At 33.0% G+C, this 12,929-nt stretch overlaps 1 protein-coding gene across 1 annotated transcript; it reads right to left on the reverse strand.

The window, feature by feature from the left end:
• Positions 1 to 1,369: 1,369 nt before the first annotated feature.
• Positions 1,370 to 10,573, reverse strand: LOC110611165 (pentatricopeptide repeat-containing protein At4g33170). Its single transcript, XM_043954775.1, has 7 exons — positions 10,379 to 10,573; positions 8,620 to 9,518; positions 7,395 to 7,839; positions 7,221 to 7,291; positions 6,491 to 6,615; positions 5,580 to 5,881; positions 1,370 to 4,104 (listed from the first exon to the last, which is right to left on the reverse strand). The coding sequence occupies exons 2-7, from the start codon at positions 9,424 to 9,426 to the stop codon at positions 1,385 to 1,387; spliced, it is 4,470 nt and encodes a 1,489-aa protein (XP_043810710.1). The 5' UTR covers positions 9,427 to 9,518; positions 10,379 to 10,573; the 3' UTR covers positions 1,370 to 1,384.
• Positions 10,574 to 12,929: the final 2,356 nt, after the last annotated feature.

Genomic DNA, 12,929 nt, shown 5'->3' on the forward strand with positions numbered 1-12,929 from the left:
TCCAAGAAAAAGTCTGCATTGGTTTGTTCCTGAGAAACTTGGAGCTCTCTCTGTTAGTCATGATCCATCAAACTCAATGGGCAGAAAGAGTATAGAGAAGAAGTCCACATCCACAGCAATTTCTCATATTTATAGTTAATTAAAAGTATTAGATATAATGGATAAAATGCGAAATTTTTTGAATATTTTTATTTATTTTGTCTATTGAAAATTAATTAATTTTTAAATATTTAAATAGATAAATTTAATTATTTTTCTTTAAAGAATGACAACTACAAATAAACTCATTAATATAAAAGGGAGGCCCTTGGAATTAAAACTAATAAGCATAGTGAGATTTCACCTCCTTACCTGTTTGGCAAGAGGACTTTTAAAGTAATAGAAGGTTTTTTAAGATTTAAAAATTTTATCTTATATTTGGGAAAGAGTGTGGGGTTTAAAGTAAAGGGTTTTAGAGATTTTTAAAAACTTCCAAAAATTTTCGATTTCAAACCAACATATTGTGGCAGAGAATGTTTCTTCTTGAAAATCTTTAAACACTTTAAAAAATTTTACCAATCAAATTATACATTTCTTCACACACGCTTGTGAAACTAACAAATTATTATCACCGTACCAAAGAAATCTCATATTTGCCTTTTAAATTATGAAAGAGGACTCAATTTTATATAAAAAGAGTATAAATGAACTCGCCCTATAATTTAAGGGCAAAAATGCAATATTTTCCATTACTATATGCACCATAAGGCCAACATGGCGAATTCCCCCTTGCCCCGCCGCTAAATCAAGGCAAGCTTCATTCCTCACTTGCCACACCACATGCTTAGCAAGACAAAGCATCAGTGGGTGGTCTCTGTGTGATATATAATACTTTTTGGCTAAATATATCATTTCATCTTAAATTTTTATTATTTTTTATTTTATTGTTATTATTATTAAACAAAATTTAAAGTATATCTTGATATGTATTTGGTATAATGTATATTATATTATAACTTATATATCATTAATTCTAAAAAACATAAATATATTTCAGTAGAAAAATTAAAAAATTAAAAAAAAATTAAAGCATTAAAATTGATTTACAATTATAACCCTCTTAGTTATATGTTTATACTAATATAATTAAATAATTAAATTAAAAAATTTTAAATAATAATAAAAATAAAAATTATAATTATCAAATATTTATAAGGGATTTTTAAAAAAATTTCAATATTCCTCCTCTACCACTTATATATATATATATATTATTAATTTATTATCTATTAATATACATTGTTGCTGTCGTGCACGGTGTGCATTTGTGCCGCATGCTAGGCGCATCCCAAGAGACCGCAACACGTGGAGCACCTGTTGGCAGATGGTGGCCGGATAATCAACCTCAGGAATCAGAATGGTATCCATCATCCACCACACACAAATGCACTCTGTTCTTCACATCTATCCAACTAAATCCTGGGTCCTTCTTTACATTCTTTCTCTGCATTATTCTCCTAGCATTACTTGCACCGTCCCATTGCTTGGCTGCAGCATAAATATTGGATAATAAAACATATGTTGCTGAGTCAGATGGCTCCAAGGCCATTAGCTTGGTAGCCAACCGTTTTCCAGCTTCCATATCTCCCTGAACATGACAAGCACCAAGCAAAGCTCTGTACATCGAAGCAGAAGCTTCAAAGGGCATTGATAAGATCAGTTTCTCTGCCTCTTGAACATGCCCTGCACGGCCAAGAGCGTCAACAAGATAAGCATAATGTTCGATCTCAGGATGAATACCATAATCTTTTCGCATTGAACAAAAATGCCCATAAGCTTCTGAGACAAACCCACAAAGGCTACAGGCAGAAAGGACACCTATAAAGGTAACTCTGTCAGGTTGAATACCCTGAGATTTCATGACTTGGAAGAGGTGAAGAGCTTCTCTACCATGTCCATGTTGAGCTAGACCTACCAACATGGCATTCCACAAGACATTGTCCCTCACATTCATTCTTTTAAAAAAACAATATGCATCTTCTATGTTCCCACACTTGGCATACATATCAATGAGTGAAGTCCCAACAAAAGTATCTGAAGCACAATTCAGCTTGATCACATTTGCATGAATTTGTCTTCCCTGTTCCAGTGCTGTTAGACAAGAGCTTGCTTTGATAAGGGAAGCAAAGGTATATTCATCAGGTAGAACTCCAGAGAGTCTCATCTGATGGTAAATTGAAAATACACGTTTTTCATCTCCATTTTCAACACATCCTGATATCATAGTTGTCCATGCAACATCATCAGGCTTAGGAATATCATTAAAAAGCAAGTGTGCATTTTCCATGTCTCCACATTTGATATACGTATCAAGAATACTACTACTTACAAATAACTCTGAGTCCAAACCTAACTTTATTGCATGAGCGTGAACTTGCTTCCCTTGTTCCAACCTCTCCAAGCAACCACAGGCTTTAGCAGCAGTCGCTAATGTGATCTCATCAGAACTCTCTCCCCTTTTATGCATCAAAGCAAAAAGTTCCAATGCTTTATGAATATCATTACTAGTTATGTACCCAGACATCATTGTATTCCATGTCACCAAATCGAACTCATTTTTGTTTTTGAACAGAAATTCAGCCTCTGCCATTAACCCACTTCTTGAGTAAACATCTATAAGAGCAGTTGAAACAAAAGTGTCAGCAATTGTACAGGTTTTTATTGCATAAACATGAATCTGCTTACATAGATACAGCCCTTCTGCAATTGAGGAGCAAGCTCTTAGCAAACTTGCCAACGTGAAATGATTTGGTAGAAGCCCATCACGTAAAAGACCTATAAGTAGATTTACGGACTCCTGTTCTAAATTATTCTGTGCAAAACAAGATATCATCGAGTTCCATGAAATCAAATCCAGTTCATTCATGCCAGTAAACACTTTCTTTGCAAAAGATACAAATCCCAGCTTTGAGTACATATTGATAACACTATTCGCAACAGATACCACAGAATCAAAACCTGATCTCAAAACCATACCATGAATCTGTTGCCCCAACCTTAGGTTATCTGTCCCAGCAGCTGCAGCCAACACCACGACTAATGTCACATTGTCATATGTCACATATGATCTAATCATATGTATAAAACAACTAACAGCATCCCAATATTCACCAGCTTGGAGATACTCTGACAATTTCTTATTCCACATAACCACATTTGGATTATTATCATCATAGAACAATAATTTAGTTGCATAGGCTTGAATCTGCTCCATGTACTTCTTTCCTGTATGGGAACAAATATCAGATATCCCATTGATAACGCAGAAAACAGTAGCATCGTCAGGACGTAAGCCACTCCGATGAAACTCCGAGAAGAGAGCAAGTGCCTCTTCTTCCATGCTACTTTCCACATATGCCTTGAGCATTACATTCCACAACACCACATCCCTCTCTTGCATTCTCTCAAATATAGCTATAGCCTCCCTAACTAAACCAAATTTAGAATAAATATTCACAAGGGCTCCTGAAACAAACACATCCCACTCCAAACCTATTTTCACTGCATACCCATGAACTGCCTCAGAAGCGCAAATGTACCCAGAAAGTAAGCTCAGCTTTAGCAAGGGAGCCAGAGTCATCTTACTAGTGTAAATATAACACCAACGAAGAAGACGAAAAAGTCTAAAACCCTCTGTAACATGGTCAAAATGAGAATCCGCTGATTGCGCATAGGCAGCTAAAATGGAATTCCAGGTAACGAGGTCTCGGTCTAGAGTTCTATCGAACAATCGGCGAGCGGAGGTGAGGGAACCGCATTTGGAGTACATAGTAATGAGGTTGTTGACCAAGAAACGATCTGAAGTTTGGCCGGAGGTAATAATACCTGCATGAATGCACTTGCCGAGAGGCAAGTTGGAGGTGGAGACGGCGGTGCGGAGGAGAGAGAAGCATTGAGAAGGTGATGGAGGAAGAGAGTTGGGATCTAAGAGAGCGGAAAAACGGGAGCGAAAGCAAATGAAAAGACAGGAAGAGGTCGGAGATTTGGCAGAGGTGCAGAAGATAGAAAGGGGTATTAGAATTGATCCCAAGAGCAAAAGCATTTCTTGAGCAAAGAAGGAGCAGACTCAAACTTGGCTTCCCTGCAAAGTCCATTTTTGAAGACAGTGTAGATTAAGTCAAGCCGCCAGTATATATGATTCAGTTGCTGGATGCTTCCCATTTTGACTCAAGGGCCTCTCCACTTTTGTCTCGACTTCTCATTTTCTTTCCGAGGAACAGTTTCCTCGTCCATTTCTTCAAACAACAGCTGCCTCGTCCATTTCACTTGCGGGGCTTTTCTGTCGACGACTAGCTATGTGAAAGTGAACTAAAAGGACATTAGAGTGGAGAAGTAAACTAACAGGACATTGGACAATACTTGTCTAAAATGGTCACATGAATTTGTAATATAAATGTAGGATGGATTCACATAAATTAAATTAGGAGCTCATGAACATTTTAGTTTAATTTGTTTTTTTTTTTAAATTAAATATTATATTAATTTGTTTAAATCAACTAGCAATTCAACCGGTGATGTAAAGTTATTCTCTAAGTGAACTTTACGCGCAAGATTCGAATACTAGAGTTGCTATATTGAGAAAATTTCACCTATGCCATTCTTATGCGTGATGGAGAATTTAGAAATGATGAAAAAACTTACCTCTAGGTAAAAATTTCCCATGAAAATGAATGCCAAATTTAACAATATATGCGGTACAAGGCCACCATGATGAATTCCTTCTTTCCCATCCCCGCTGCCAAATCGACGCAAGCTTCATCCTCCACTCGCCATAATGGAAAAATTTTATGTGGATTCATTATAAATTCAAAACACAAAAAAATGAATTCTACTTGGATACAACATATGTTTAGGATGCCAAGGCTACAGTGGTTGGTCTCTCCGTGATAATTTTTGGCTTTTCCTTCGATGATTCCTACTGATGACTATCTTATTTCACTTGCAAAGAGTAACCCGAGAATCAGAAAATCTCTTTTAGAGAGCAGAAATTCAAAACAAAACTTCCACAAGCTTTCAAGCCTTTGATTACAATGCACCCTCACAGCCCTACTCACCTTGAACCAGCAACAATCTGTCTACAAAGAAATTTCTACAGTATCCAGACGTGGCAACATCGTCATGCTTGAAGAATTGTACTATCATGTAATTCAATTCTATTGGTTACATCTAAGAGAGAGAAAAAAAATGTAACAAAATATAAAAGAAATATACACATAAGATACAAAATTAACAAAATGCGTAAGCGCTGGAAAAGATAGGCTGATGTAGGGCCCCCTGAAGGCTCCCCAAAGTAAGCTGCTGTCAATTGGTTAAACCGCAATGATACACTTCTTCGTTTTCTTAACCCTTCCCTCAACTTCTTGAATTTTTTTTTCCTTTTCTTTTTTCTGCTTTTTTTTCTCTTTCCATTTTTCAGGCTTTCAACTACTTTTCTCTTCCATTTCTTCCCATGTACAGATACAAGAATATTTTAACGACTACAACTTGGATGGATTTTGCATTATGTCAAAAGAACTCCTATACGTCTAGTCTTTTGGCTCAATATATCACAACTCTAAGCAGCCCTGGCTGCGGTTCAGTGTAGTCAAGGCCCTCTTCTTCAAGCAGGTATTGTTGTACGGTAATTGGAAGTCTTGCTGAAGTGCGAGAACCCCTAGTGTGATGGCCCGTTCCAACATGGATATAAACCTGCAAAGGCTGCTCCGCTGCCCGGGCTGTGCTCCTCAGAACACTTACTTCATGCTTTAGAACATAAATGGCTTCACTGTCATGCAGGCCATGGAGGTCTATTATCCGCTCATGTCCCCACCCCTCTGTCTGCGTCTCTGGACCAACTGGGTTCCTGAAAAACAGAAAAGAAAAAGTTAATAAACATGGCAAGAGATCGAAACCCCAACTAGCATATCCAAATTAAAACCACCAAATAGTTCTAGGAACTAATACAAAGTAATCAGAATTCAATTTTTTTTCCCTTTAAAATTCACTATACAGACTACAAAGATTATAATTTCACAGAAGTGCATGTCCGCTAATAATATATATGTGCTAGTGTCTAGGAAATTCAATCGTAGCCTTGTTTTAAAGTTGTCCACAATTGATTCTAATGCTGTACGAGCAAAATACTAAGCATTGACTAGCAGAAGAAAATTTGAAGCAAGAACAAACTAGAGGAAAGGGCTTGCGAAGGCAAGGAGGAGAAGAAAATGTGTTAAGGGATTTTCCACCTTTTCTGTATCATCTCATTCAGTTTAGTAAGAAAGCTGATAATTGTAAAAGGATTACCATTAAACCAAAAACACAAAAGAAGAAGAAAAGGATATCACCATCTCAACAGGGCAACTTGTTACAGGAAAGACTAAACCTCACATTCAAAGAACCATTCAATAAAAAATTAAGCTACTATTTAAAGATTTCAGTGCCAAGATCAATTAAGAAACCAGAATTAACAAACCTCAGGCGATAAACAGTTTCCTGTGCCTTCCCATGAGCTGCTTTCATATGTATATTGTGCAGCTGCCCCTTCACACTCAATTCCTTGGCTAGAGCCTTATTTCCAATGAGGTAAGCATGTCGTGCCTGTTTGAGGATATTTTTAACCATTGACCATTTAAATGATAAATTTAGTTACATCATCACATCACTTGAGCATAAATAGTTTTAAGGATGGGATCAGATTCATATGTATGGTTTAGATCAGCAGTCAGCACAAGTGCTAGTGCAAATTTGCGCATGTTACCTAATTGGGTGTGTCTTTTGCAAGTCATGAAGAACATACTTATACAGAGTTTGGTACATGCTCATCTAGCATGTTTTAGACTGATAGCTTGCCTGCTATGCACTATAGCTGATTCTAAATTCAGTAATTTACTTTTCTTTCTTTTTTTTCAAGCAGTTATTTACTATTCAACTTGTGAACAGCCCAGCAACTTTACAGGTATGCAAAGAAGCTAGTGAAGTTCAATTCCACTTAAGAGAGGGTGTGGGCAATGTGGATTTCAATTTACACAATCAGATGATGCAGCTTATGTGGACTACCAAATTTGCACAATCTACCAAGAGGAAGCGCCCTGTAAGCAACCTTGTGATTCTACACATCAATTCAAGGTTATTTTATCACAAGCTCTCTTCAGGGAACAGGACAAAATGCCAAACAGCATGCTCCTTCAAATTTTAAAAATTACCTGTTCCAAGCAGGCGTTCCGTAATTGCGCATGATCACGAGCTTCTTCACGCAACTCAGAATACATATTTGCTGCCATCCAACAATATTAAAGCAAAAATATATGCAGAAGGCATTTGTCCCACAAATAAAAGGTGCATAAATGCAAGTAGCTTTGTTGAATGAGGAACATTACCCACTGCTGCTCCAGTTTCAAGCCAGGCAGGAACTGCATTAGATGAACCATGATTTCGCACCCTATCTGTGTAAATGCCTCTTCCATTCCCACTACTATATGACCTAGCTAAAACATGGGAAGTTCTGCTTGGGCCAACAGCAGAATCAGCAGAATCATTTCTGTCGTACTTCCATATGCCAAAATCCTGAGACGCCAACTTCCTGACAGCTGAAGCAAAATCCACGGCACCACCTCCAGACGTGATTGAAGAACTGGACTTGAATAAAGGTATGTTATCCTTATCAGAAGATCCATAAGGATTGCCACTTTGCTGAAGACCATCTCCAGCATATTTTGAAGGACCATTCTGAATAGGAGGTGCAGGAAAGTCCAGGGCACTTGGATTGGAAGCTGAAAATGTCTTTGACTTCATATTCTGATTGAAGCCACCATCAACTTGAAGCTACATTTGAAGATAGTAACCACTGTAAATATTTTTAATACAAAGGGCATAGGAATATATATAGAAAGAAAAATAAACTCATTAACTACAGAGTCAGTAACTAAGAAAGCTGAACATTCTAATCTAATGACTCTCAAGACAAATAGCGTCCCAACCAGAATCACTAACCCCAGTTACCAGGCCATAAAGTCTTGAGAATTGGAGGCTACACATAAAGACTACAGTCTGACTGAATCATCTCAAAAATTTTAGGGAAGCCAGCTCTACCCTGCCAAAATAAGGCATAAGAGGCATTGCTCACCGCAATTAGCATCCAAGCCAACAAAATCACCCATTGCAATTCTATAGATGGTAAATTTATAGGAATTTTAGGTAAGGGGAATATCAAATATAGAAGGTAAATTTCATAGGAATTGAAAGACTTATGTAGAAAGTTATGTGAGTAAGCAAAATATAAATAGAGCATCATTTTCGGCCTTCAGAGATTGCTCCATTGGATACGACCTTCATAAAATTTGAGAATGATAAGCTCTTTATTTCTCCAAAATTAATTTTTCTATGGTTTAATTCCTGAGGAAATCAATAATAGCCTCCACAATGATGACCCACAGTCCAATAATCAGTAGCCAGGAAAACCACTGAACACCCGGACATTTGAACAGCAGATGCAATCAATAGGAATGCATATATTTGACAGCAACACTTCATTGCCTTCAGGCTGCAAGATATATACAAGCATATCAGATTAAAGGCGAAATTACTTGCAATAGAAGATTTTACCTCTAATTGAGTAAGCATCTCAGTAGTGAGATTTAAGTCACATCCATTAGCAAAATAAGCTTCTGCTAGGCTTTCAGCAGCAAACCCGGGGAATTGGGAAGCCAAAAACTCCACAGGGTTCATATCAGTATCATCAACTATTGCAAGCTGCCGCTCGCCTAACACATCATTCATGAATCTGGGTCTTGAAATCCCATTGTAAGGGTGTACCTCCCTACCATCGCCAAGAACTAGAAGCTGATCACTTTTAATGATTTGCTTGTCCCAGGGCTTAGAAGGCAAATTGAAATAACTAGTTGCAGTTGGATGTGCTCCATGAGAACTAGCATCAAATCTCATCTTTTCACTGAAGCTACCATTTATATGCCGTGGAGATTGTTCTTGTTGCTCAGGCAATGCATATCCACTGCCTAAAGAAACAGGGAACTTCGTCTCTTCGCTTGTATCATGTAAAGACAAGCCAGCTAAAGAGATCCCTCCAGGTGCTTGGGGATCATCTTTGCCCATGATGTTAAAGTCAGGGGTGATATCATCAGGGAGCTGGTGGTGCCATAATTGATGGGTCTCATCATCAGAAGCATTCGAAATGGATGACTCCGATCGGTCAAGCACTGCTTTCCCCATGGTACCAGAAGCAGGAAATATTGCTGTATTAGCTATCGTGTTTAACATACTTCCAGATGGTGAAGATGATGATCTGAGGAAAAAGGGAACAAATTCAGCTGCATTAGGGTTCAATGCCGTTGCCTTGTTTGGAATATTCAGCTTGATGTTGTTGGTTTGAGACCCTTTCTTCGACAAGCTCATTTCTATACCAAATTAAAAACAACTGTTTTACATGCATATGAAGATGCCGACACAAACAATAAGCTTGAGTAGCAGCAGACTTTATCCAAAACCTGCAAAACGATTTCATTTGAGATACCAATCAGCCAAATGAACAATATTCCAAGATATTTTCACATGCATACAGTCCAATCCACGTTTAAGTGTCTTGACAACCTTATCTCAAATAATACTAATAAACACTCCTTGCAGAACAAAATTATAAATCTGCCGGAAGAATTACTATCTCAGCTTTAAATGGTACACACTCTAACAAATCAAGATGCGTATGTAGAGACAAACCAACAACATACTTATTTACAGTAAACAAGCACAAAAGGGTTAATTACCATTTAACAACTGAATCAATCTTGAAGAATATAACTTGCTCCCAAAATTCAATTGAAATAAGTAAACAACCTCAATCGTATACTACTGCAGAACAGGCATAAAACACGTAATAACAAATTAAAACATATATATATATATATATATATATATATATATATATATATTTAAATTCCAAAACATATTAAGGAAATACAAAGACATCACATTAAATAGTAAAGAATTGACAAAGAAACGCATAAAACCCCATAATTGACGACTGCCTGCCAAAAATTATAATAATATTAATAGGATTAAAGTAGTTCCATTTCCAATAGATAAATTAAAACACAAAATCTCCATAGATAATTAAACAAGAAATCTTGTTAATTAAAACCCTGGTCACCAAATCAAAAAGACAAGCCCTTGCACAAAATCTGACAAATGATTAAACGAAGAAACTACAACCGGAAAAGAAGCTCGCATTATCCAGGTAATGGATTGACATAGATCTTGAAAAAAGATCAAACATTAAATAAAAAGGAAGGAAAAATTACACAAGAAATGGATAAGAAATAAAGTAAGATCTAAAAGGAAGAGCAAATACCTTTGCGGAACAAATCAAAAAGATCCATAGCAGAAGATAAGAGTCGAAATCGGCGAAGATAGTAAAAACAGATAGCGAGAGAGAGATAGAAGTGCAGATAGATGACGATGAAGCTTATCTAGTACATCGGATATCGAGCTAATTTGCAATTTGCAATTCGCAGTAATATTCTATATTCTCTCTCTCTCTCTCTCTCTCTCTATATATATATATATATATATATCTCTCTCTGGTCTGTGTATGTGTAGATTGTGGAATTTCTTGTGTTGGCTGCGTGGGTATTGTTAAAGACACCCCTGTGGGTAGAGAGGCGCCCGTTGATTTTTAGTTATAATTTTATTTTATTTTATTTTTTTAAAATTTAATAAAATTTAATATATTAAAAAATTAATAATTTTTTTTTAAAAAATAAAAATTATAAAACAGAAAAAATACAATACAATTATTATATTATATAAAATTATTTATATTAAATAAATATATAGCATAATCTATAAATAAATGAATAAATTAAAAAAACAATTAACAGTTTTTTATTTTTTTTAAATTTAACTATTTTTATATAAATATTTATTCTTTTATAATTTTTCTTATATTCGACCCCTACCCTATAGAATTTATAGAATACTTTGTGGTATTAACCACAATCCATTAATAATTTAATATGTATATTAAAAAAATAAAAAAATATTTATATGCCACAATTTATGGTGTTTTGAATATTCAGAAAAAGAATATTTTAAAAAAATTATTTAATTTTTAATAAAAAATATTTTTATACTATTAAAATTTTATTAACAATTTTATATATAAATTTATTAATATAAATTTTAAATTAAAATTAAATAATAAAAAAATTATTTTATTAAAAATATTTTTAAATGTAAATTATTTTATACAAACAAATAAATTCTTCACGTATTAATTATTTTATTCTTATACTGTAAAATAACTCCTACACTGCATCCGCCGAGTAATTTGACGAATTATACGGGGAATTGTAATAAAGCCTCGTATACTTGGAGTTGTTACTTTTTGGCCAAGTGTCCGTGTGTCAGTGTATGTATAGTTAAAAGTTCAAATAAACCCCTTGAACTTTTTATCAAAATTCAAATAAGTCCATTCTGATTTTTTTAGTTTTTACCCAAATTAAATCTTAAATTTTGCATTTGAATTCAAATAAATAATGACTTAATAAAATATTAATTTTTTAATTTTAAATACTAAAAATCAATTAGTGTTTTTATTCTTATATTTTATATTTTTAATTAAGATGGTTAATAATTTTTTATATTTAAATTTATAAAAATAATATTTTATAGATCAAAACTTATTTAGACTTGCATATAAAATTTAGAATTTTATTTCACTAAAAAAATTAAAGTTTTATGATTTCGCAGTATATAAGTAGGGTTTAGTTGAAACTTATTTATTTTTGGCTTATTAGATAAAAAATTTAAATATTTATAAAATTTTATATTTATATCAAAAATTATAATCTTGAATAATAAAATTAATTTTTTTACATTCGTCTCAATTTTATCTACTAATTTTAATTAATTTTGGTCAAAATTTTTTAATTCATTTACCATATCATGTGTGGATTATTATTAAAAAGTCTATTAGATAAAAAAATTTAAAATTTTCTAATATTTAAAACATTAAATTTTAGTTATAAAATTAAACACTCTCATAAAAACTAAGTTGAATATGAAAAAATTAATAATAAATTACAATATAATTCGTAAAATTTTATATTAATAAAATATATAGTTATTTAATTTAAATTTTATATTGAAAGTAAATTTATTTATATTTATTATATGTAATATTAAATATATTATATTGAATAAATATTTATTACAAATAAAATTTCGTTATATAAACATCACATATAAATATTATATTAAATATTTATACTCAATATTATAAATTATATGCATATAAATACTATATTTCATATTAATAATAAATAAAATAAAATATTATATATTTTAATCTATATTTTTATATTTTAAATTTTTATTAATTTAAGAAATATAACAAAAGTGAGAATGAGAAAGATTAATAAAAAAAGATATCGATGAAATAAAAATATATATTTAATGACTATTTTATTAGTTTAATAAAATTTTAAAGACTATAGTGTAATTTATCATTATCGTCTTCATATTTAATTTAGTCATCTTTTAAGTATAATTATGATAAATCGAGAAAGTTTGATTTTATTATCTAAAATTTAAAATTTTAGATATAAATATAAATTAATATAAATATCTTAATTTTTTAAAACAATAGATTTTAGAAATAATAATCTATATAATATAATATAACATAATATGTGAATTATAAAATTTTGGTAAAAATGGAGATGAGTATGAAAGAATTTATTTTATTGTTTAAGATTTTAAGCTGAGATATAGACATGTAAATTTTTAAACATTTGAATTTTTTATCTAATAGGTTTTTACTTTTTTAGTGTATCACGATTTAAGATAATGTATAGTTTTTTTTTATCAAAAAAATCGCATTTGCGACTCTAAATTATTAT

The sequence above is a fragment of the Manihot esculenta genome, chromosome 3, assembly GCF_001659605.2.
Source record: "Manihot esculenta cultivar AM560-2 chromosome 3, M.esculenta_v8, whole genome shotgun sequence".
NCBI classification, from domain to species: domain Eukaryota; kingdom Viridiplantae; phylum Streptophyta; class Magnoliopsida; order Malpighiales; family Euphorbiaceae; genus Manihot; species Manihot esculenta.